The following is a 27,032-nucleotide window of genomic DNA, read 5'->3' as shown; positions in this document are numbered from 1 at the left end:
GCCACTTTTGTTGTAGTTCTGCTAATTAGCCTAGAAAACTGCATATGGTAGTTGGTGTTCAGTAACTGTTAAATGAATAATCAGGTGGAGGATATAGCACAGTAATTGACTGCTTACTTGCCTTGTAAGTACTAGGATCTGGATTCAGTTCCAAGCACTACAAAAACAAAGTACCCCCCAAATAATAGAAAAGTCATACTCTAAGAAATTACCATATTTAAGCTCGACATGGTGGCACATGCCTTTAATTTCAGTACCTGAGAGAGGCTGAAGCTGGTGGATCTCTGTGAGTTAGAGGCCAACCTGGCCTCCTTGTTGAGTTCCAGGACAGCCAGGTCATGTAATAAGACTGTGTCTCCAAACAAACAAATAAACAAACAAAAAACCAAAACATGTATAAAGCAAAATTTTATGGAACTTCCCGAGTGCTGGGTTCAAAGGTGTGTACCACCATCACCCGGCTAGTATTCCATTAAAAAAAAAATATGAGTTCATTTAAAAAATATGGGCTAGAGAAATGGCTCAGTGGTTAAGAGCACTGGCTGCTCTTCCAGAGGACCTGAATTCAATTCCCAGTACAACCACATGGTGGTTCATAACCATCTGTAATGAGATCTAGTGCTCTCTTCTGGCCTGCAGGCATAAATGCAGGCAGAACACTAGCTATAATAAATAAGTAAATCTCTAAAAATATATGAGTTCATAGTTGTGCTAGTTGCGCTCAGAAATAATGCAGGGCATACTTCAAACTGCTGCCTGCTGCTCAGGGTTCCATTGACTTTACTTTCTTTTCCCCCTCTTCATATTTAAATAAATTAATTTCTTTTTAAGAGTGATATTGCAGCTGGACAAGTAGTGGTGCACGCCTTTAATCCCAGCACTTAGGGGGCAGAGGCAGGTGGATCTCTGTGAGTTCAAGGCCTGCCTGGTCTACAGAGTGAGTTCCAGGACAGCTAAGGCTACATGAGGAAATTCTGTCTCTGAAAAAAAAAAAAGAAGTTAAAGTTCCTTGTACTCTTAAAATTATTAAAATAATAGTATCTTTAGTGCTAGGCATGTAGCTCTCTTGTGGAATACTTGCTTGCATTTACAAGGTCCGTGGTTTAATTACCATCACTGGGAAAAAATGTACAGTTTTGGCTTTCTTTTTAAGTCAGTTTTAAAATTTTCATTTAAGGAAAAGTTCAGAACTTACAGAAAAATGAAGGAAAAAGAGGAGCTGTTATATAGCAGTTGCTTAAATTAACTATCATCACCGTTAGTTTCCGCTATATTTGTTATTTGTTTATTTGTTTTTGAGACAGGATTTCTCTGTGTAGCTTTGGAGCCTGTCCTGGCACTGGCTCTGTTGATCAGGCTGGCCTCGAACTCACAGAGATCCACCTACCTCTGCCTCCCCAAGTGCTGGGATTTAAGGCATGGGCCACCACCACTTCCCAGGGCTTGCTTTCTCATTTTTGTCTTAAGCTTTTTAGAGTACTTTAAAAATGGTACTTTATCTGTAAATTCTTTCCTATTCATCTGTAAAATAGTGTTGTCTTGCCCTGAACATATTTTATTTTGTTTTTTAAATTTAAATATTACAACATTTTCCCCTTTCCTTTCTTACCTCCAATTCCTCCTCTTCTCCAAGTCATGCCTCTTTTTCTTTGTAATTGTTACACACAGCCTAGTTAGTCATTTAATGTTATTTGTGTCTATATGATTTTAGGCTGACTACTTAGTATTAGATAGTCAGTTGAAGGGCTCATTCCAGAGGAAAACTAGTTTACTCCCTCTCAGCCTCGGTTGCCCATAGTTCTTTGTCTAAGAGTGGGGCTCTGTGAGATTTCCTCCTACCGTATTAGTATGTGTATTGGTGTTGCATTTTCAGTTTTTTTCCTAATGGCAATTCTGAGGACAGTGGATCTGAGTATTTAAGAATACTTGAAATGCTAAGAAAAAGAAAAAAAAAAGTTAAACTCACTTTTTATATTGAAAGGAGTTAAGTACGTGCTTCTCAGCTAAATTCACCAAACTGTCAGTGGGTGGCACTCTGTCTTCTATTTAGAAAGAAAACCCAACCAATTGGAGTTTGGGCAAACCAGTTCTCAAGAGTGTTTTATCACATAGTTTATTTGTGTAGTGTTTCACTGAACATTCTTCCCCTGCTATGCTTTTTTAGAAGGAAATGTGGATGAAATATTTTTATTCCCCCTACTTGGTTTACTTCATTACTTTCTCTTTTCCAGCTGAGCCTTTGTAAGCAGACATCAGTTGATGGCTCTGGAGCAGATGAAGGTTATGCATAACTTGTGAATATCATAGTGGGCAGTGGTTTCTTGCTTTAAATCTGTCTTCCCTGGTTTTATAGTAGGACTAAAAATTGTTGCAAATACTTGTCAAAAATAGTCCTAGGAAAACTGACTATTCAGAAAGTGCTACTAGAAGAGGGTTCACAGTTCAGAAGAGAGGTTGAGCACAAAGCTGGATGTAAGAAACATGGGAGTTTATAGTCAAAGAATCAGGAGAAGGTGTGGGAGGTGTCTTGGCTGGAAGGTTACTAGGAGGAAACATCCAGGGTAAGGGGCAGTTTCTGTTAAATTAAGCTAACAGGGTTCTGCTTCTGAAGACAGGCCAGGGTGATGAGATAGCATTGGGATTGTAGAGGTAACAAATCTAACCAGATACCGAGAGTGATCCAGATATCTATGGGGCAGGGGCTTTGTCTGACTATACATTCTCAGAAGAGTTTTGCTTAAACTGTACAATGCAAGTTGGACCAGGAAGTTTAAAAGCCCATGCCTGATTAGGAAAGGGATTTAGGAGAGCCTAACTAAAATTTAATCAAGGAGAAGCTGTTTGTTGAAGAGTGATATGATTGCTTCTGCACTGTAATCATCTATTTGTGTAGCAGTGTAGATTACCTTTAAAACTCTTAAATTGGAGCCTTAGTACATGTCTGATGTCCTTACTCAAGTACTTGGCTCCAGATCTGGACTACAAAATAAGGAATATTGAGAAAAACATTTTCATACTGTTCATTTGTTTCTATCCAAAGTGGTATATTGCCCTCATTCAGAAATACTTACTGTGTGCCAAACATGTTACTTATATAGCTTTTTTATTGAAATAACAAATTTCAATAAATAATAATACTTTTTAGAACTAGTAAAAAGGAAGCATAAAAAATAGAAAAATGTAGAAAAATAAGAGAGAAAAGAATTAATAGATTAAGATCATTGTCATTGCTAGGTGGTGGTGTTGCACACCTTTAATCCCAGCTCTGGTGGCAGAAGCAGCTGGATCTTTGTGAGTTCAAGGCCAGCCTGGTCTACAGAGTGAGTTTCAGGACAGCCAGGGCTACACAGAGAAACCCTGTCTCAAAAAACAAACAAAAAACAAAAAAGATAATCGTCATTAATATCTATATTTAAAAAAAAAATTAAGATAGTATCTCCCTGTGTTGCTCAGGCTGGCTTGGAACTTAGGACCTTCCAATCTGAGCCTCCCAGTTACCTGGGATGGCTATGCTCAACTTTGACCACTGTTACACACACACACACACACACACACACACACACACACACACACACACCTTTTGTTGTTCTCTTGTGATATGGCTTTATGTAGTCTAGGTTGGTCTTGAATAACTCCCTACTCATTTTAATAACTGTAACTTTTTTTTTTTTTTTTTTTTTTTTGATGACAGGATCTCTTTGTAGCCCTGGCTGCCCTAGAACTCACTATGTAGACCAGGCTGGCCTTGAACTCACAGAGATCCACCTTCTTCTGCCTCCACGGTGTTGGCATTAAGATGTGCATCACTCACCTGAGCAATATCTGTAACTCTTACTGCATTTTTATTATTGTATATGCGTGCATGATGTGTTCAGACATGAATGTACCACAATATGCAGGTAGAAGTCAGAGGACAACATTGTGGAGTTGATTTTTCTCTTCTTTCACTTTATGTGGGTTTGGAGAGCCAACTTGCTGGGCTGTTTCACAAACCCTCTTTTGGTTTTGGAGGCAGGGTCTCAGGTACCCAGGCTTCCCTCAAACTTACTGTGTAGCTGAGACTGAACTTGAACTCCTGATCCTCCTTCATCCTTCTCCCAATTTAACTATTCTTATGATTGCCTGAATTACTGGACTTTCTTACATATGTTTTTAGAGTCAGGTTTTAAATATAAAGTATTTTGTGGAACAAGCAAAATTTTATTTTAATGACTTTGATTCAACCATGAAGAAAATGTTCCTTTTATCCTAATCTTTTGATTAGGGTACATTATTTTGACTTTGGGGAGTGAGTGGAGAGGCTTTTATATTTAGTGCTTCGGTAAAGCAATATTCTCCTGTGTCTTAGTTAAGGTTTCTATTGCTGTATAGAGACACCATAACCACAGCAACTCTTATGAAGGAAATCATTGAATTGGGGCTAGCTTATAGGTTCAGGGTGTTGGAGAAGGAACTGAGAGTTCTACACCTGGGTTGACAGGCAGCAGGAAGAGAGAGAAACACTGGGCCTGGCTTGATCATTGAAGTGACACATTTCTCAAACAAGGCCACACCTACCCTAGTGACCAAGTGTTTTCAAACCTGTGAGCCTAGGGGGAGCCATTCCTATTCTTTTCTTCGTTATGTTTTTTCTTTTTCTTTTTTGGTCTTCAAGACAGGTTTTCTCTATGTAGTCCTGAGCCATTCCTCTTCAAATCAGCACATCCTGGTACCAGAGATAATGCTTAAAAATTATGATAGTTAAGATCATCTTGCTCTTTTGTTATCATTATAAAGACACTTTACGTAAATCTTACATGATTTTGAAATGTACTGGTCATTCTGGGTGCCCCGATTTTTCCTTAATATTTTTGCCTTCTTGGGCCTGGAGAGATGGCTAAGTGGTTAAGAACACTAGCTGGTCTTCTGGAGGTTTTTAGTTCAATTCCCAGCAACCACACGATGGCTGGTAACCATCTGTAAGGAGATCTGGTGCCCTCTTCTGGCCTGCAGGGATACATGCATACAAAACACTGAATACATAATAAATAAATCTTAAAAAACAAATTTCCTTCTTGAGCAAATGCCAGTTTCTATGTGGTTAACTCCCTCCCTCTCTCCCCTCTTCTCTCTCTCTCTCTCTCTCTCTCTCTCTCTCTCTCTCTCTCTCTCTCTCTCTCTCTGCTTTTTGTTTTTTAGATTTCTTTGTTATGCAAACAGTGTCTGTCTACATGTATGTCTGCACACCAGAAGAGGGCATCAGACCTTATTATAGATGGTTGTGAGCCACTATGTGGTTGCTGAGAATTGAACTCAGGACCTCTGAGAGAGTAGTCAGTGCTCTTAATCTCTGAGCCATCTCTCCAACCCAAGTTAACTCTCTTTTTAAGCTTAATCTTATATTAGTTTATTTATTAATGACAGGGTCTCAGTGTGTAGCTCAGCCTGGTCTCAAATGTGAGATTCTCTTTCCTTAGTCTCATGAGTATTGAAGTTACAAGTGTGCATCAATTCGCCTAGTTTAATTGTGTTTTAAATTGGACTTCTTTTGTTTGTTTTTTTGAGATGGGGTCTCACTGTGTACAACAGGCTGACCTATGATTCTCCTGCCTTAGCCTCCCTGGGATAAATACTGTTTCAAGAAACTAATTCTTTAGGTATGTGTCTGTGTGTGTCTAAAGCAATACCCAGTGAACACTACAACCATTACTCTGTATTGTAGTTGAAAATCTTTGAAGCATCACCATCAATACTTTTTTTTTTTTTCTTTTTGTACTTGGTTTTGGTTTTTCAAGACAGGATTTCTCTGTGGCTTTGGAGGCTGTTCTGGAACTAGCTCTGTAGACCAGGCTGGTCTCTAACTCCCAGAGATCTGCCTGCCTCTGCCTCCTGAGTGCTAGGACTAAAGGTGTGTGCCATTATGGCCCGGCTACCATTAATACTTTTTAACTCTTTCAAATCTCACTGAAGATGTGTTTGTTATTGTAAGACTACAATATAATCGATTTGTAGTTGTAATTTATTATTAAGCAAGTGACATGTGCAAATTTGATACATTTTCTTGCAGTTAGCTTCTGGAATTTATAATTTTGCCTGTTCTCTGTGGAATCATCATACGGACACATTCCTGCAGCAGGTTTCTTCTGGCAATGAGTCTGCAGTTCTCAGTTCACTAGAACGAACACTACTGTCCTTAAAAGGTACTGTTAAACAAACAAGATGAGTTCACCTTTGAATGCTGTGCTTCAGCACAGTTGCCAAGTAGTTGCTTGGGACAGAGTTCTTTCCCAGTTGAACTTGGGAAAAATGGGTTGATGTCTCTATAAGATAAGAACTAGAGAGCTTTTTTCTTTTCTGAGAAACTTGTCAAAATACCAAGTCATTTCAAATGGTTTCATAGTCACATTTCAAACCATGTGTTACTATGGTTTCAGACCCCTGAGCATCCTTTTTTCTTGTGCTTCTATTTTCCCTTATTTCTCATTCTGGACCCTACTTTTACCATTGTCCTGTTAAGATTCCAGTCCTACAGGGTTGGTTAAATGGTGTCTCTCAAATCTCTTTTCCTTGATCTTTGATGTTTGTGCCTCAGGCTTTCCTGGATTTTAGGAGATGGCAGTAGGGACTTTCCTATACTGTGTTTGTGCTCTTGTGGCATCATTTCCATGAACCAAGTTACTTATCTTACTGAATAAAGCCCATGGTTCTTTTACCTTCTGACTTACACATTCGTCTGTTTATCATCACTCCCCACCCAGTCCTCTTCCTGAAACCAGTTCTGGTGGCTGCATCTGTGGGTTTTTGTTTTGTTTTGAATTTTTCCTCATAGAACTTGTTTTTCTCCTCCTGAACCCCACTTTGCATTCTTTCCAGTTTTATTTATAAGATCTTTAATCATGCTCAGTACCATACCTTGGAATCTCACTGTGCACTTTTGACACTCACTGTCTGAGGGTATCAGTTATATGAATTGACCAGACAGTGTCTGCACAGCCCCCATACTGTGAGCCCATCTGGGTGTGATCTGTCAGTAAATGTGTGAATGGTTTTAAAGAACTATCCGTATTTTAAGAAGTTGGGTTGTAGACAATCAAATACCTAGCTTATTTTATTTATTTTTCTTAAAGACAGGCTGACCTGGAACTCAGTATATAGATAACCCAGGCTGGTCTTGAACTCACAGAGGTCTGACTTTCTTTGCTTCCTGGGTTTTAAAGTTGTACACTACCACACCCAGCCTAAATTTAATTTTAATATATGGTCTTTCAGCTCATGAACAATGTAGATAACAATGCTTATTTAATAAAGTGGCTTTAATTTTGTCTTGGGCTGGAATGAGGCCTAAGGTTAGTGTGTTCGCCTGGTATTCAAGAGGCCTTGTCTTCTTCTAACCTCTTCTTCCAGATTGTCTCATGCTATCATCCTTGTTGTGGAATTGTGCTGTTTTGCATATATTACACTATTGAATTCTTTAATAATTATCAAGTCAGGTGAAGTAACCACATTTTCCATGAAGAAAATGGATATAGAAAAATTGCCCTAAGTAATACAGATACTGAGAAAGAACTTAAACCTAGCTCTGACTTGAAGTCCATTATCTTAATTGTCTCTGTGCACAAGGATTTTAGTTACCATAAGATGTAATACTTATAAGCAAGTACTTTAGTCTATTCCAGATATGGAAAGAACATAGGTTTTCATTGGTTTTAGGAGACACACTATATTTTCATATAGCCTAAAGTTGAAGTTTTTAATTGTATCTTAAAATTTCTAAGAATTAATTACCCTCAGTTTCAGTAAGTGTTACTAACAGTTATATATCTAGTGTAGCTCAGTGTGAGAACAAACATTGCCTATTTTGTTCAGAAGAAGTAGGCTTTGTACTTAACCAAATGACTCGAGGTTACCTGTCTTTATCTACTGAGTGAGAAAACAAATATCTTTCAGCTTGATTCATTATAATTATGATTGTAATAGAATAAAATATGAAGAAATACAGTTCAAATGAAACTTTCTTTGCTTTTCAGTGCTACGTAAGTTAACTGTGAATGGATTTGTGGAACCTCATAAGAATATGGAGGTGATGGTAAGAAACAAAGATTTATGACAAGTGACCTTAGCAAAGTGGTGTTTTTCTGACTGTCTTACAGTATACTCTTTTATCTGGCATTGATTTGGAACAGTTTTAAATTAATTGGCCATATAGGTTTTGTTGTGGTTTCTACCATTCTCTGTATGTTATAGTGAACTTTATAGTTGTCTGCTTTCAGCATATCAAAGTGACTGTTATATAAAGGAGGGGAAATGGGCCTAGGGTATTTTTCATCTTGTCAGATACACTGACAGTGTTAATTTGAATCTGTCAAAGTGAATTCCTATAGGTGCATTCTAACCATCAGTTAAGTCTTTAATTATTTTGTTTTTATATATTTAAAAATGAAACATTTTCTCTTCATACCAGTAATATATAATCTTTATAAGAAGTTTGATGGATAAATACATCAGCCTTAGATATAGTTAGTTATAAGGTGCTTGCCTTCACTTATGTAAGGCCCTGTGTTAGACTTCTAGCCCTGCAAAATGAAAACTGTCTTACATTCTTTTGCTGTGATCAAACATCATGAACAAAGCAACTCATAAGAGAAAGCATTTAACCGGGTTTATGGTTTCAGAAGGTTAGAGTCCATGGTACAGCAGAGATATTTTGACCAGAGCTGCTGAGAGTTCACATCTAGATTTGCAAACAGGAGGCAGAGGATACTGGGAATGGCATGAGTCTTTTGAAACCACTAAAGCAGTCCCACTAACTGGGGACCAAGTATTTAAACCCATAATTTGTTGGGGGTGGGTATTCTTATTCAAACCACTGCAACCCATAAACAAACTGTGTGTAAACTTTATGTGTATGTAACCATCTTACACAATCACATATAAGTTCTTATCCTAGTTACTGTTCTATTGCTGTGAGGACACCATGATCAAGGCAGCTTATAAATGAAAACATTTAATCGGGGGCTTACTTATAGTGTCTGAGGAGTAGTCCATGATCATTGCAGCAGGAAACATGGGGGCAGGCAGGCATAGCATTGAAGCAGCAGTAGATGAGAGCTTACATCCTGGATTGTAGGCAGCAGTTGAGGGAGAGTTGACTGAGCTTTTGAAACCCATAATTTGTTGGGGGTGGGTATTTTTATTCAAACCACTGCAACCCATAAACAAACTGTGTGTAAACTTTATGTGTATGTAACAACCTTACACAAACACATATAAGTTCTTACCCTAGTTACTGTTCTATTTCTGTGAGGACACCATGATCAAGGCAGCTTATAAATGAAAACATTTAATCGGGGGCTTACTTATTTGAGAGTGGCATGGGCTTTTGAAACCTCTAAAACCTACTCTCAGTGGCATCATCCTCCAACAAGGCCACACCTCCTAATCCTTCCTAAACACTCCACTAACTGAAAGCCAAGCACTCAGTGAAACTTTTGGGACTATTTTCATTCAGACCACTACAGTTGTGCTATACATTCACTGTTGATATATAGACATCTATTTTTTTTTTCTGTACAAAAGCATATAGCTATGTGATTTCTGCTTAAATATAAATTGGTTTTCATGATGAGTTTAACTTAGTTTATATGCTCTGTGGGGATATTTTGGGGTGCTGCATGGAGTTGAGGGAAGTAATATACTGAGTTAGGGTCTCTTAAAAGATATTTAAGAGGTTAACTATTATATTCCTGTTGAAGATTTGCTTATGATGAGGAGTTGTTGCTAAGCATGATGCACACCTGTAAGATTTTCTTGGTGTGGTCTGACAGGAAGCCTGCAAGTTTGAGGCCATATTGGGTAATTTAGCAAGACCGTATCTCAAAAAGGTATGGGAATGTGTAGCTTAGTGATACAGCACTTGCCTAGCACATATAGGCCTTGAGTTTTCATGATCCTTCTCCTTCAGTCTCTGGTATGTTGGCCCTCTAGGTATATTTGGCCACACCTAGCTCTCTCAGGCACTTTTATAAAAACTATGTGCCAGATATTTTAGTGTCCTTGACAAAAAGCATGAGGTTATGTTTATAACAGAATACTTTGAGACATTTTAAAATATATTCTTTTCTAGGGTTTTTTACATGGAATATTTGAACGTCTCAAACAGTTTCTGGAGTGCAGTAAGTACTTCCATTGTAGAACTGACATTTATTACTGTTTATTAACAGCTGGGATTAATGAGGGTTACTATAGATTAGTGAATTATTCCTAATTCATCAACAGCTTCTACTCTGTACACGCCAATCTATTTGTCTAAGTGTCACATTTGGACAGTCTGAGTGAGGTCCTGTTTGTGGCTAGAATGTATGTCTTAGAAGTTGTTAATTAGCTATCGAGGCCACATAAGAAGCTTAGTTTTTCCTCCATATACCTGTCTTATCCTGACTCTAGAGGAAACCCTTTTCTGAAAGTCTGTGTTTGCTGGGTCCTCTGGCAGGTAGGGCTGTGGGAGAGCTGGTCCAGCCGGTCTCTTCCTGAGGCTGAGTGGGATGATGAGTGTTGGCAGCCCAGACCCCTCTCCTAGTTACCAGAGAGAACCACACTGAGACCTGTGGAAGCAGGATCTCACTTTATTGCATCAGACAGGTACTTACATAGGGTTGAGAGAGTGGGTGGGGATCTCAGGATGGGGTGAAGTGTAAGGGCCAATAATATTTCACCATGTTAGCAATAGCTGGGCAGAGGCAGTTTTGCTGAGCCACTCCTGTGCAGAAGCGATAGGCCAAAGACAGGTCGCCAAACTCCAGCCAGGCTCAGGAAGTTCCCTAGGTCTCTTTAGGCCCAACATGTGTTGTGCTTTCATTCCTTCCTTTAACTAATACTGCTACACTAGGCATGATAAATTTTATGTTTAAGAAGTAATAAGTGCATAGTATGTTCCACGTTCTATTTAGATTCTTGTAGATTATCTCTTTTAGTATGGTTTATGTATCACTATGACATTAGTGTCCTTCTGTAAATTATACTTTATGCAATTTTTTGTAATCCAAAGCTACACAAAGAAAATTTAACACTATGTTTGTGTTGTACTTTTATTGGTGACCTGTTATCCTGTCTCTTCCATATATATAATGTGAACACCTTTGTTTGGGATTCTCTTGTACTCTCATTCTCTCTCACTTTCTCTCTCTCTCTCTCTCTCTCTCTCTCTCTCTCTCTCTCTCTGTCTCTTCTCTCTCTCTCTCTCTCTCTCTCTCTCTCTCTCTCTCTGTGTGTGTGTGTGTGTGTGTGTGTGTGTGTGTGTACAGTGAGTATATTTAGACACTTGCAATCTGGATCTTAATCTCATTTGTAGGGGTTGTTGATTACTTTATGCCTGTCATTTTTAATTTACCAAATATTCTATTGGACCCGTTGCCAGGCACTTTCTTGTATTGTGTAGATAATTATAAAACAAACAAACAAAAACAGGTCACTTTGCTCTGGTCATCACCAAGAGAGTAACAGAGTTAGTTGAATGTGATGTATGTCAAAGCAGATTATAGAACGTGATTAGAGACTGAAGGAACTGATGGACTGATAGTATTCAGAATGTACAAAATTAACTGGAAGACTTTTCAGAATAAATTTGTTGTAAAGTATGACAAAATGATAATGAATACATTATCTATTGGGTACTTTGTGTTATTTGAAAAATGTTTCAAATATAGCTGATTTAGTCTTTAAAATGTGATTTGTAATTTGTTGCTAAATTATTAGCACTTTATTTAAAAATGTGCTCACTTTATATTTTAGGATTAATTTTGCCTTTTGTAGCATTGATGATTACTTTATTAGGTACAGATCTTGTTACTGCTTTTCAGACATGAATTTCTTATGTGAAATATCTTATTTTTGTTAAAGTTTTTATGCTTTCTGTGATTTTAAAGACTATTAAAAACTTGAATTGTATTCTTAATAGGTAGAAGTATAGGTACAGATAATGCATGTCGAGATAGACTGGAAAAGACCATCATTCTTTTTACTAAAGTGGTAAGTGTTCTTTTTCTGTTATGTATGTCTTTTCAAGTAAAATACGCCCTCACATTAGGAAAGGAAAATATATGTTTTTTTTTTAATTTTTTTATTTATTTTATTTTATTAGTTCTAGTTAGGGAACAAGCTTATTTCAAGTCCTTTCTCCCTCTCCCTACCCTCACCCCCAACCCTTCTCCCCCACCCCCAGCTACCCCCCACCCCATTCACCCACCACTCCCCAGGCAGGGTAGGGCCCTCAATGGGGACTCTGCAAAGTCCACCAAATCTTCCTATGCTGGTCCTGGGCCCTTCCCCATGTGTCCAGGGCCAGAGTGTAACCCTTCATGTGGGATGGGCTCTCAAAGTCCCTTCTTGCACCAGGGAAAAATACTAATCCACCCTCAGAGGCTCCCTGGAGTGCAGAGGCCTCCTTATTGACATCCATGTTCAGGGGTCTGGATCAGTGTTGTACTGGTCTCCCTGACAGCATCTGGGGTTCATGTGCTCTCCCTTGTTCAGGTCAACTGTTCCTGTGGGTTTCTCCAACCTGGTACAGACCCCTTCGTTCTTCATTCCTCCCTCTCTTCAACTAAATTCCCGATTTCGGCTCAGTGGATGTCTGTCTCTGCTTCCTTCAGCCACTGGGTGAGGGCTCTAGGATGACATAAAGAGAAGTCATCAATCTCATATCAGGGGAAGGGCTTTTGGGTTATCCTCTCCACCATTGCCTGGATTGTCAGATCGTGTCATCCTTGTAGGTCTCTGGAGATCTCCCTGGTTCCAGATCTCTTCTCGGACCTATAGTGGCTCCCTCTGATATAGTATCTCTCATCCTGCTCTCTTTCCTCTATTCTTCCCCCAACTCAATGTTTCTGCCCCTCCATTTCCTCTCCTCTTCTCCTCTTCTCTTGCTCTTATTGTAGCAGCTCCTTCCCCCCTACCCTCATGCCCCCAATTAGTTTGGGAGTTCATGCCACTTCCATTCCTGGGGACCATTTATCCCTTAGAGTCCTTCATGTTTCCTAGTTTCTTTGGTGAAGAGCATTATAGACTGGTAATCCTTTGCTCTATGTCTAAAATTCATATATCAGTGAGTACATACCATGTTTGTCTTTTTGTGACTGGGTTACCTCACTCAGGATGGTTTCCTCTAGTTCCATCCATTTGCCTGCGAATTTCAAGATTCCATTGCTTTTTTCTGCTGAGTAGTACTCCATTGTATAGATGTACCACATTTTCTCAATCCATTCTTCAGTTGAGGGGCATCTAGGTTGCTTCCAGGTTCTGGCTATTACAAACAATGCTGCTATGAACATGATTGAACATATGTCCTTGTTGTATGTACATGCACTATTTGGGTATATACCCAAGAGAGGAATGGCTGGATCTTGAGGTAGACTGATTCCCATTTTTCTGAGCAACCGCCATACTGATTTCCAGCGTGGTCTTACAAGTTTGCACTCCCATCAGCAATGGAGGAGTGTTCCTTTTTCTCCACATCCTCTCCAGCACAGATTGTCATTGGTATTTTTTATTTTAGCCATTCTGACAGGCGTGAGGTGGTATCTCAGAGTTGTTTTGAGTTGCATTTCTCTGATGGTCAATGATTTTGTGCACTTTCTTGAGTGTCTTTCAGCCATTTCAGATTCCTCTGTTGAGAATTCCCTATTTAGTTCTGCACCCCACTTTTTAATTTCATTGTTTGGTGTTTTGGTGGCTAGCTTCTTGAGCTCCTTTTATATTTTGGAAATCAGTCCTCTGTCAGATGTGGGATCGGTGTAGATCTTTTCCCATTCGGTGGGTGGTCGTTTTGTCCTACTGACTGTTCCCTTTGCCTTGCAGAAGCTTCTCAGTTTCAGGAGGTCCCATTTATTAATTGCAGACCTCAATGTCTGTGCTACTGGCATAATGTTCAGGAAGTGGTCTCCTGTGCCAATTTGTTCAAGGGTAATACCCACTTTCTCTTCTAGAAGATTCAGTGTGGCTGGATTTATGCTGAGATCTTTGATCCATTTGCACTTAAGTTTTGTGCATGGTGACAGGTATGGATCTATCTGAAATTTTCTGCATGTACGAATCCAATTGTACCAGCACCATTTGTTGAAGATGCTATCTTTTTTCCATTGTATAGATTTAACACCTTTGTCAAAAGTATGGTATCCATAGGTGCGTGGGTCAATATCAGGGTTTTCAATTCGATTCCATTGGTCTATCAGTCTATTTTTGTGCCAATACCAAGCTGTTTTCAGAACTATGGCTCTATAGTAGAGCTTGAAGTCGGGGATGGTGATGCCTCCAGAAGATCCTTTATTGTAAAGAGTTGTTTTGGCTATCCTGGGCTTTTTATTTTTCCATATAAAGTTGAGTATTGTTCTTTCAATGTCTGTGAAAAACTGTGTTGGGATTTTGATGGGGATTGCATTGAATCTGTAGATTGCTTTTGGCAGGATTGCCATTTTTACTATGTTAATTCTACCTATCCAAGAGCATGGGAGATCTTTCCATTTTCTGGTATCTTCTTTAATTTCTTTCTTTAAAGTCTCAAAGTTCTTATTGTACAGGTCTTTCACTTTTTTGGTTAGTGATACCCCAAGATATTTTATGTTGCTTGTGGATATTGTGAAAGGTGATGTTTCCTGATTTCTTTCTCCTTGGATTTATACATCTGTATAGAGTAGGGCTACTGATTTTTTTGAGTTAATTTTGTATCCTGCTACCTTGCTGAAGGTGTTTATCAGTTCCCTGGTAGAGTTTTTCTGGTCACTAATGTAGACTATGTCGTCTGCAAATAGTGAAAGTTTGACTTCCTCCTTTCCAATTTGTATCCCTTTGATCCCCTTTTCTTGTCTTATTGCTATAGCCAGAACTTCAAGAACAATATTGAAGAGATAAGGAGAGAGTGGACAGCCTTGTCTTGTTCCTGATTTTAGAGGAACAAGAGTTTCTTTCCATTTAGTTTGATGTTGGCTATTGGATTGGTGTATATTGCATTTATCATGTTTAGATATGTTCCTGTTATTCCTGTTCTATCCAAGATTTTTATCATGAAGGGATGTTGGATTTTGTCAAAGGCTTTTTCAGCATCTAGTGAGATGATCATGTGGTTTTTCTTTTTCAGTTTGTTTATATAGTGGATTACATTGATGGATTTTTGTATGTTGAACCATCCTTGCATCCCTGGGATGAAGCCTACTTGATCATGGTGGATGATTTTTCTGATATGTTCTTGGATTCGGTTGGCCAATATTTTATTGAGTATTTTAGCATCGATGTTCATTAGGGCTATCAGTCTGTAGTTCTCTTTCTTAGTCATATCTTTGTGTGGCTTGGGTATCAAAGTGATTGTAGCCTTGTAGAAAGAGTTTGGCAACATCTCATCTGCTTCTATTGTGAGGAACAGTTTGAGAAGTACTGGAATTAGCTCTTGTTTGAATTTCTGGTAGAATTCTGCAGTGAAGCCATCTGGCCCTGGGCTTTTTTTTGGTTGGGAGGCTTTTGATTACTGCTTCTATCTCATTAGGGGTTATAGGTCGATTTAAACTGTTTATCTGATCTTGATTTAATTTTGGTAAGTGATATTTATCCAGAAAGCTGGACAAATTAGATTCCTTTAGATTTTCCAATTTTGTGGAATACAGGTTTTCAAAGTATGACCTAAAGATTCTCTGGATTTCCTCAGTGTCCGTTGTTATATCCCCCTTTTCATTTCTGATTTTGTTAATTAGCATGCTCTCTCTCTGCCTTTTGGTTAGTTTGGCTAGAGGTTTGTCTATCTTATTGATCTTCTCAAAGAACCAACTCTTTGTTTCATTGATTCTTTGTACTGTTTTCCTAGTTTCTACTTTGTTGATTTCGGTTCTCAGGTTGATTATTTCCTGGCGTCTACTCCTCCTTGGTGTGTTTGCTTCTTTTTGCTCTAGTGCTTTCAGTTGTTCTGTCAATTCTCTAATGTGACTTTCCTCCAGTTTCTTCATGTGAGCACTTAGTGCTATGAACTTCCCTCTTAGCACTGCTTTCAGGGTGTCCCATAAGTTCGGGTATGTTGTGTCTACATTCTCATTAAATTTTAGGAAGTCTTTAATTTCTTTTTTTATTTCTTCCTCAACCCAGGAATGGTGCAATTGGGTGTTATTCATTTTCCACGAAAATGTAGGTTTTCTGCAATTCGTATTGCTGTTGAATTCTAGCTTTAATGCATGGTGGTCTGATAAGATACAGGGGGTTATTTCAATACTTTTGTAACTGTGGAGGTTTGCTTTGCTGCCAACTATGTGGTCAATTTTTGAGAAGGTTCCATGTGGCGCTGAGAAGAAGGTATATTCTTTTGTGTTTGGATGGAATGTTCTATAGATATCTGTTAAACCCAGTTGTGTCATAACTTCTGTCAGATCCTTTGTTTCTTTGTTAAGTTTCTGTCTAGTGGTTCTGTCTAATGGTGTAAGGGGGGTGTTGAAGTCTCCTACTATAAGTGTGTGTGGTTTTATGTGTAGTTTGAGCTTTCGTAATGTTTCTTTTACAAATGTGGGTGCTTTCGTATTAGGGGCATAGATGTTCAGGATTGAGACTTCATCTTGATGGAGTTTTCTTGTGATGAGTATGAAATGCCCTTCTTCATCTCTTTTGATTGCTTTCAGTTTAAAGTCTAAGTTGTTAGATATTAGGATTGCTACCCCAGCTTGTTTCTTGAGCCCATTTGATTGGAAAATTTTTTCCCATCCTTTTACTCTGAGGTATCGCCTGTCTTTGAAGTTGAGGTATGTTTCTTGTAAACAGAAGGATGGATTCTGTCTTCGTATCCATTCTGTTAGCCTATATCTTTTTATGGGTAAGTTAAGACCATTGACATTTAGGGATATTAATGTCCATTTTTCATTGGTTCTTCTTTGTTTTGGATTTATTGTTGGTGGTATCATTGCATGTGGATTTTGCCCTACTGTTTCTTTTTGTGTTTGGTAAAATTAGATTATCTATTGCCAGTGTTTTTGTGAGTGTAGTTATGTTCGTTGGGTTGGAGTTTTCCTTCCAGAGCCTTCTGTAGTGCTGGATTTGTGGATATGTATTGTTTAAATCTGTTTTTGTCGTGGAATATCTTGTTTTCTCCATCTATAGTGATTGAAAGTTTTGCTGGGTACAGTAGTCTGGGTTGACATCCATGCTCCCTTAGTGCTTGTAGGGTATCTATCCAAGACCTTCTGGCTTTCAGAGTTTCCATTGAGAAGTCGGGTGTGATTCTGATTGGTTTGCCTTTATATGTTACTTGGCCTTTTTCCTTTGCTGCTCTTAATATTTTCTCTTTATTCTGTAGATTTGTTGTTTTGATTATTATGTGTCGGGGGACTTCTTTCTGTGGTCCAGTCTGTTTGGTGTCCTGTAAGCTTCTTGTACTTTCATAGGCATATCCTTCTGTAGGTTGGGGAAGTTTTCTTCTATAATTTTGTTGAATATGTTTTCTGTACCTTTGAGCAGTGTTCTTCACCGTCTTCTACACCTATTATTCTTAGGTTTGGTCTTTTCATGGTGGCCCATATTTCCTGGATATTTTGTGTTAGGGATTTGTTGGACTTGAGGTTTTCTTTGGTTGATGAATGTATATCCTCTAGCAAGTCTTCAGTAGCTGAGATTCTCTCTTCCATCTCTTGAATTCTATTGGATATACTTACATCTTTAGTTCCTGATCGTTTATCCAGCTTTTCCATTTCCAGCATGGTCTCATTCTGTGTTTTCTTTATTGTGTCTATTTTAGCTTTCATGCTTTGAACTGTTTCAAGAGCCTCCTTCACTTGTTTGCATGTTTTTCTTGGCTTTCTTTAGATTCTTTAAGAGATTTATTTATTTCTTTAATTTTTTGGTTTGTCTTTTCCTCCAATTTGTTTAATTTTTTGTTTGCTTTTTCTTCTATTTCTTTAAGGGATTTTCTTGTTTCCTCTTTAAACGTCTCTATCGTCTTGCTGAGATAATTTTTGAGGTCCATCTCATCTTTATGCTCTGTGTTGGGCTTTTCAGATCTTGCTGGAGTGGAGTCCCTAGATTCTGGTGGTGTCATATTGGTCTTTCTGTTGTTGAGTGAAATCTTATTCTGTCTTTTCCCCATATCTTCTTTTAGTGGGTGCAGGTGGGGTCTCTCTGTCTCCTCTTGTGACCCAGTGGTGTGTGGGGGCTAGGAATTCAATGTCCACAACTCTGGATGGTCTTGACGCTCTTGGTAGTCTCCTCACTAGTTCCTAGTTCCTCGGTCGGCAGAATGGAAGAGTGGGGTGCTAGCAGATTTGGGGCGCAGGGAGCTCCTCCCTGCCTGGGCGTGTCTAACCCAAGCCCACAGGCACAGGCAGGAGTGGTCGTGGTGGGGGTGGTTGGGGTGTATGATGTTTTGGGCTGGAGTCGGGAGAGGGCAGAGACTCACTCACCTAGTTCCTGGGTCGGTTGGCGGCAGAATGGAAGAGTGGGGTGCTAGCAGATTTGGGGCGCAGGGAGTTCCTCCCTGCCGGGGCGTGTCTAGCCCAAGCCCGAAGGCGCAGGCGGGGGTAGGGGGGGTGGAAGTGGTCGGGGTGTATGGTGTTTTGGGCTGGAGTCGGGAGAGGGCAGAGACTCACTCACCTAGTTCCTGGGTCGGTCGGCGGCAGAAAGGAAAATATATTTGTAATAGTTTTTGCTTTAATGAAAGGAAACTTATGTTTTGAGTCTTCATTGGAAAGCTGAAGATTACCTTTGTATTTTTAAACTTTAAGAACATGTATAATAATTAGATTTACATGCAAAATGTCATAGTGTGTAAATCATCTTGATATAAAAGAATCAATTCTAGCTGGCTATACAGTGGTTGATGGCTGGCCTAGAATACACTAGGCCTTCGGTTATGTTATCAGCACTGGGAAAAGAAAATCAACTCTGATGAATATAAAGTTGATTTTTCTACCGTCCATTGTTCTTAGATCTATTAGAGAACTAAGGGGAAAAAAGGAAGAAGCAGTTGAGCCAGAAGTGCATCAGATGCAGCTGGCAACTATAATATCACAGATTATATTCAGAATGAATATCAGCTTATTATCACAACTACCACATCTTTTGAATGGAATTTATGGTACTGTACTAAATAATGCATATAAATGCTTGATAACGATCAGTTTTATATAATAATTTATGAAAATTCGGGCTTGGAGAATTGAAAGAAATAAGAAGAATTGTGTTATACTACTTAGGAAGGGCTTTTTGGAGACTTTGCATATAAATTATGTACTTGAAGATGGTCAGAATGAGTGTTTTTTCTTTTATTGATGCTGTAGTATTAGAGTTAGATTTGAATGTCAATTGTCTTCATTTCTTAAATTCTAGGTAGCGTAAGCCATCAAAATCAAATCAATTTAACCTTTAAAAACCTAATATAATGCTGACTTATTATATTCATTCATTCATTTACTTACTTAGTTATATAGTTTGAGACAGGGTTTCTGACAGACCTAGAATTCACTATGTAGAAGACCAGGCTAGGATCAAACTCACAGAAATCCTCCTGCCTTTGCCTCCTGAGTGCTGAGACTAAAGGTGTGCACCACCGCTCCTGGCTTGATTAAGATTCTTAACACAAAGCAAAACAAAAAAGGAAGATGAAGTTAAGTCAGAGGGGCAGTTGTGTGTCACTGACACCTGCCTGCCTCTCTGCTGCTAGTTCCTGCTAGCTATCAGATAGTAGCTGAGGGAGATTTCTTCTTTATAAAGGGTTCCAGTAGATAATGTAAGAGAAATAGATAATGTCATCATTTTGTTCCTAAGGAAATACCGATGCAGGCAGGGATCATCACTGGCTGTTTAGAAAGGCTGCTGAAGAGCTTTGGGTGCTCACTACCAACTAGCCTTGCACAAGAGAGCCAACATTATGCACCTGGTCTGTTTTAGAAACCTCATTGGTTACTTACTAGGACTGTTGGGTTTCTTAGTTCTCTTAGCTCTGTAATTTATTCTACTTTTTAGAACAAGTTGTCAGTGATAACTTCACTTAGGACATTTATATTCATGATCTCCATATTTTTGCTAAAACTTTAAAAATTGGAACATTTCAAGCATTGGCCCAAATAGAATTGAGTAGCTGAGTCCACTGAGTCCCCATGAAGTTACCCCTCACCTTCAGCAACTGTCAATACATAGTCATAGTCAGGTTTTTTTTTTAGGTCTGGAGCTCATGCGGTTGTCCAGGCTGCCTTAAATTCTTGCCTCTGCCTCTACTGACATTAAAGGCGTCTTCTTCTTCTCTTTTATGTTCATGCTTCTCCTGACCTTTGCTGATTATTTTAAATCAAATCCTAAATAAGATTCCAATAACTTCAGTTAGCCACCCTGTCTTCCTGCCATCCATCCATCCATGACAACAGAGTACCCCATTATGGCTTTGAACTTGACAGTTAGCTAAAGACAATATTGAACTTCTGATCCTCTTGCCTCTGCTTCCTAAGTACTAGAATTATGGGTGTGCACCACCACCCTTGGGATCTTACCCCCGTTTGCTACTTGTTTGCTAAGATAACAAGTACTTTAAAATTAAAAAACAATTCCATTTATTTACTTGGGATGGGAGACAGGATGAGTATACCACAGATTACATGTGGATGTCAATAAATGACTAGCAATGGTTCTTTCCCTCTGCTATGTAGGTTCTGGGGATTAAACTCAGGTCTTCAGGTTTAGCAGCAAGGACTTTTACCTGCTGAGTCATCATGCTAGCCCCTTCTGTAGCATTTGACTACTTGCAACCTCATGTGTTATTTAACATGTTCTTTGTCTCCACGTTTCACCTTCACCTGTAAAACATTTGTAGCAAGATATAGACTTGGTCACATTCAGGTCATTTGCTAGGGGAGAGGCTTTGAGAAGATTAACTACTTCTGGTGGTACTGTGTCTGATACTAACTCATATTTGGAAGACAACCCCTGGGTCTCTGTGTGCATGGTTGGATTGATGAGGGAGCTCTTACAGTCTTGGGCAAATTTTCTACTTTCCCTATGAACAGCTATTACTTCCCAGAACTTAGACAGTGATAGCATTCTAATTCTGTTACTTCTTTCATATTCATTAGCTGTAAAGAGGACATTTTTGTTAATAACTATTTGATATCTCAAAATATGGCTCATAGGAAAGGCAATCTTTTTATTTTTATTTTTTTGTTTTTGCAGATTTTTTTATTTGAATTAGAAACAAGATTGTTTTACATGACAATTCCAGTTCCCTCTTCCTCCCCTCCTCCCCTGCCCCCCCCCAAGTAAAACCCTGCCTATCACATGTCCTTTCTGCTCCCCCTGGATGGTGAGGACTTCCATAGGGTGTCATCAGAGTCTATCGTATCTGGAAAGGCAATCTTATTTTTAATGACTTCCTCTTACTATTCTTCTTAAAAGCCTGTGTTACGTATCTAATGTTTTTTTTTTTTATATCATATTTACTCATTGTTACTAAGTGAACTATGATGGGGTCTTTTTGGTCCATACATTAGCAATACTAGAAAATTCTTTATGAGGTATGTTTTGGGAAGAATCTACATTTTATGATGTATTCCAAGAAGGGTTATAGTGTATGTGAAACTGGTTTAACCTGGAGTTCTTATGAAGGTTTAAAGCTAGCTAAATATTTATTAATAAATTTATAATTGGAGTCATATATTCTGTAAAGATGTTGTACAAAATACCATTGAAACTTTTTTCTTTATAGCTCTTGGACTTCTTGGATCAGCACCCCATTTCATTTACTCCTCTAATTCAGAGGTCACTGGAATTTTCTGTAAGCTATGTTTTTACTGAAGTTGGTGAAGGCGTTACATTTGAGCGATTCATTGTCCAGTGCATGAATCTTATTAAGATGATTGTCAAAAATTATGCTTATAAGCCATCCAAAAATTTTGAAGGTAATACACCATTGTTTTAAAAAAAATGTTTAATCCAAATGTGATGTAATTACTATTTTGATACAATTTTCTTGAAAGTCATTTTAATCTGGAAAACAAACCTATTGGTAACATGGAATGAGAAACAATTTACAATTTATTTGTGAAAACTGTCTTTTAAAGAGGTAGATCATTTATTTACTGAGCAGTTTTGTAGCACAATCGATGATTTGGAGCTTACACAGTTTAAGAATTGTATTCCACAATGCCATAACAGCATGTGTTATGTTGTACTTACTACGATTTATAGAATAAAAATTTTTCTGACTTCTTATAGAGTTGAGTTGCTTGTAGACAAGGCTGAATTTTATGCTATGTTATTTGAAATGCTTTCATGTGTAGGTGTCAAGATAAATGAGGAAGTCTTGTAGAAGAAGGGAAGAAGGAAGGAATAGACGATTGGGAGGGAGATTATTTTGTATGGTTGGACAACATAGCACTTGTGTATAAACTATAGTACTTAAGATGGAGCTATAATGATGGATTGATCTATTACAAATAATGGGGAGGGTGCCTTTAAAAATGTATTCATAATAAATACCAAGAGATGATACCAAAGTTTGTCTTTTCTTCTGAAAGTCTATTTTCATTTCAGTTATAAGATCCCATTAGAGAGAATGGCTATCCTATTAACTGGGAAAATTTTATTTTTCTAGATAGCAGCCCTGAAACAATTGAAGCCCATAAGATTAAGATGGCATTCTTCACATATCCCACGTTGACAGAGATATGTCGAAGATTAGTCTCTCATTATTTTTTATTAACTGAAGAAGAACTGACAATGTGGGAGGAAGATCCTGAAGGCTTTAGTAAGAATTAATTTTTCAGTTTTCACATGACTTGTCTCTCTCTTTCACAAACAAATACAATAGGGGCAAAACATTGCATTTAACAGCACTTCTGATCTGATCTTGGCCTGCCCTTCTGCCTGCCTGCCTGCCTGCCTGCCTGCCTGCCTGCCTGCCTGCCTGCCTGCCTGCCTGCCTTCCTTCCTTCCTTCCTTCCTTCCTTCCTTCCTTCCTTCCTTCCTTCCTCCCTCCCTCCCTCCCTCCCTCCCTCCCTCTTTCCTTTTTACAGGGGTCTCACTGTATAGCTCTGATTGTCCTGAAACTCACCATATAGACCACACTGGTCTTGAACCTGCCTCTGTCCCCAAGTGCTGGGATTAAATTCGTGTGCCACTACACCTTTGGTTTTTTGAAATTAAAAATAAAAAAATTGGAGTTCCAGTGATACAGTTGTTTAATGTGTGTGTGTGTGCTGCTACACAATTAACTTACCTCTCTTTGGATTGAATCCAGGGCCTCACAGATACTAAGCATGTCTTTTACCCCAAGTTTGTTTTTCTTTTTTTTTTTTTTAATTACATTTTATTTATTAGTGAGTAGGTACATGTGCCTGCACAGTTAGAGGTTCTTTTCTTCTACTCTCTAGGTCACAGGGATGGAACTGTGGTAATCAAGTTTGACAGTAAGCACCCTCTGAACCACATGCATGCATGCCCCAGAGAATTTTTTTTTTTTTCCCCCCCCCCCCCCCCGAGACAGGGTTTCTCTGTGTAGCTTTGGAGCCTATCCTGACACTCGCTCTGGAGACCAGGCTGGCCTCGAACTCACAGGGATCCCCCTGCTTCTGCCTCCCGAGTGCTGGGATTAAAGGTGTGGGCCACCAACGTCCGGCTCCCAGAGAATTTTTTTTTTTAATTGTTAAAATGCTTGCTATTTTCTTTCAACAGTTCTGAGTTTTCGTATTTGATAGATGAGCAAAAGTCTGCCCAAGGTCCTTGTTATAGAAAATAAAAGAATCCTGTATCTAATAAATTGTTTGCGTGGGCTTGTAGAGACGGCTTACTGAGTACACTGTTTACAGCTGGGAGTGTGAGGCTCAGAGCTTGGGTATAGTGGCCCACCTGTAATCCCAGGTGCAGAATGTAGAGACACAATTGCTGGGGCAAGCTTGCTAACTAGCTCTGGGCCCTGTGAGAGACCCACTTCACTGTATAAGGTGAAGAGAACACCATTAAAGAGAACACCACTTGTATGCACCTACACACCCCTACTCAAACACATAACACTCACATTTACATGCATGTACCCATGTATATAATGCCTCTGTGTGAAGCCCATTGGCTTCATAAGGACGTAGGCAGTTTTAGCTTCTTTCTCCCACTTTGACTACATGCCCAAAGTTACACATGTTGTTTTAGTATTTTTAAGATGGCGGCCGGGCGTTGGTGGCATACGCCTTTAATCCCAGCACTCGGGAGGCAGAGGCAGGCTCTGTGAGTTTGAGGCCAGCCTGGTCTCCAGAGCGAGTGCCAGGATAGGCTCCAAAGCTACACAGAGAAACCCTGTCTCGAAAAACCAAAAAAAAAAAAAAAAAGAAACAAAAGATGGCCTTAAACTTTTGAGGATAGGTATCCTCTCTGCTTTTATTCAATTTGGAAAGTGGTTTATTTTATTGCTCAGTTCATCCTTTTTTTCCCTAACTAGAATCTTACTTTTTTTTCTTAATGTAGCATATATGATTTCATAATGTGGAAATGAATTTTGAATTTTTTGTTTTTCGAGATAGGGTTTTTCTGTGTAACTGCGCTGACTGTCCTGGAACTCACTTTGTAGACAAGGCTGACTTTGAACTCACAGAAATCCACCTCCCTCAGCCTCTCAAGTGCTAGGATCAAAGGCGTGTGCCACCACTATCCAATATAGTTTGAATTTTGAATCCATAGGTTTTGGTTTTGTTTTTTTGGTTTTGTTTTCTTTTTGTCCTAAAATATTTTCTACTTGAACTTTAAATATAAAGAGAAAATTTGTGGGAAGTGTAACAAGTTTTAACTTGAGAATCATGACTATAAGCATTAAAATGATTCTCAGGGCTGTAATGCCGTATTGAGTATTGCCATATAATGGGGAAACACAGGAAGGTTGAGCTTTCTTCCACTAAGAACTTTTTTTCCCACAAATTTTCTTTTTTTTCAGGAAAGCAAGAGTGCTCAAAAGGGATTTAATGAGCAGTTCATGGAGATTGTAAAGTACACAAATGTGATTTGTAGCAGGAGGAAAGGAGTCTATGTTATATAATCTCCAGTTCTCAAGGATATGCATCTAGTGTTAGGTGTCAGACAATCCACATGAATGTTATTGGAAGCATCACTCTGGTGTTTCTGGAGAGCATCATTTGTCATGTTTTTAATTGCAGCAGTGGAAGAAACAGGAGGAGACTCTTGGAAATACAGCTTGAGGGTGAGTATTAATGGAAAGAAAAGTTGGTGGGGAAAACACTAGAGTGTTAAAAGAAAATTCCACATTGAGTTGGGCAGAATTAATTGTTTGTAATTACAAAAGTATTCCAGAGAAGATTAATTACATTATGGATTTTAGTCTGATTTTTTTAAATTAAGATGGGGGTTTGGTAGACTGCTAATTTCTTTTCTTTTTTTGGGGGGGGGGTGTTCCGAGACAGGGTTTCTCTGTGTAGCTTTGGAGCCTATCCTGGCACTCGCCCTGTAGACCAGGCAGGCCTTGCAGAGATCTGCCTCCCGAGTGCTGGGATCAAAAGCGAGCCCCACCAACATCAGGCTGACTGCTATTTTCTTTGTTAATAAATTTATTTAGGAAATCATTGTCATTGCACGAATAGAAAATACTTAAATGAAACCTGCCACTTTTGCATTAGAATGATCCCCTTTAGATATTTTCTTGATAAAGTTCTTTTTGATATAAAACTGCAGTTGGTCAAGAGGCATGGACTCTATGATGTCTTGAGGTCTACTAAGAGCATGATAAATATGCTATACTTTAAAAGTTGTGAGATAGTATACTTTAAGTGTTCTCAAGACAAAAATGATGAATTTGTGTGAAATAACATGTTAATTGGTTTAATTTAGCCATGCCATTGTGAACATACTATATTATGTATCATAATTGTGCATGACTTTATTTATGAGATAAATAAATGAATGGAAAAAATTCTTTTTGACACCTTTTTCATTTGTTTATTTTGGTTTTTTTGAGACAGGGTTTCTCTGTAGCCCTGGCTGTCTTGGAACTCTCTGTAGACGAGGCTGGCCTTGAACTCAGAAATCTACCTCTTGAATGCTGAGATTCAAGGCATGTGCTGTCACCACCAGGTTGCCTGTTTTTTTTAGACAGTATTTGTCTATGTAACATCTCTGGCTGTCCTGGAACTTGCTTTATAGACAAGGCTGGCCTTGAACTCACAGAGATCCTCCTACCTCTACCTCCTGAGTGCTGGGATTAAAGGTGTACACTACCACTGCCCAAAGATACCTTACTTTTTTTTTTCTTTTTTTGTAATTTTTTTTTATTAGTTCAAATTAGGAACAAGCTTGTTTCACATGTCAATCCCTTCTCCCTCTCCTTCTCCTCCCCCCTGCCCTCGACCTACCCCCCACCCCATGATACCTTACTTTTTAATGAAGTATTTTTTATTGTTTTACAATTTTATACACCAATATAGTGATAATGCTATATTACTCTCAGAGATAAGCCTATTGCTTTCAGTTATAGGATACTTTTAAAACACATTTATTGATAAGATAAAATATCTTTAGGAGTATTTGCAAAATGTGCTTATTGAACTGTTCTTTGTTAATTATTTTTATATAATTTACTAATTTTTTTGTGTGTTGTGTTTTTGTGGGGCTAATAGGGTCGGGTGACTGGGTTTCACAGTATAGACCAGGCTAACCTTGAACTTGAAGAGCTATGCCTCTTTCTGCTTCCTACATGCTAGGATTAAAGACATGTGCCATCACATACATAGCTGGTTTTGCTTTTGTTTCTATTTTAAATATTTAGAAACAAGGTCTTACTATATTGTCCTGGCTGGTCTGGAATTAATCATGTAGACCAGCCTGGCTTTGTTCAGAGAGCTGCCTGCTCTGCCTCCTAAGTACTGGCATGCGTGGCAAGATTTTACTTTTATTTTAAATTATATTTGTGTGTGTGTGTGTGTGTGTGTGTGTGTGTGTGTGTGTGTGTGTGTGTCTGTCTGTCTGTCTGTCTGTCTGTCTGTCTGTCTGTCTGTCTGTAGGTTTGTGCACATCAGTATAGTTCCCATAATACCAGAAAAGGATGTTGGCCTCCTGGAGTT

The 27,032-nt window shown here is 38.7% G+C and overlaps 1 protein-coding gene across 2 annotated transcripts in view; it reads left to right on the top strand.

The window, feature by feature from the left end:
• The window catches only part of Ipo11 (importin 11), a 135,367-nt gene that overhangs the window by 26,367 nt on the left and 81,968 nt on the right, over positions 1-27,032 (top strand). For both annotated transcript variants that reach the window (XM_027401522.2, XM_027401523.2), the window contains exons 6-12: positions 6,047-6,179; positions 8,007-8,065; positions 10,103-10,151; positions 11,933-12,003; positions 21,683-21,875; positions 22,571-22,723; positions 25,116-25,159. In XM_027401522.2, the coding sequence (XP_027257323.1) occupies positions 6,047-6,179; positions 8,007-8,065; positions 10,103-10,151; positions 11,933-12,003; positions 21,683-21,875; positions 22,571-22,723; positions 25,116-25,159 (702 nt within the window). The remainder of the gene's footprint in view (positions 1-6,046; positions 6,180-8,006; positions 8,066-10,102; positions 10,152-11,932; positions 12,004-21,682; positions 21,876-22,570; positions 22,724-25,115; positions 25,160-27,032) is intronic.

This window comes from Cricetulus griseus, chromosome 2, assembly GCF_003668045.3.
Source record: "Cricetulus griseus strain 17A/GY chromosome 2, alternate assembly CriGri-PICRH-1.0, whole genome shotgun sequence".
Taxonomy (NCBI): Eukaryota; Metazoa; Chordata; class Mammalia; order Rodentia; family Cricetidae; genus Cricetulus; species Cricetulus griseus.
The sequence above is the reverse complement of the archived record's forward strand: the minus strand, read 5'-3'. Positions and strand labels throughout refer to the sequence as shown.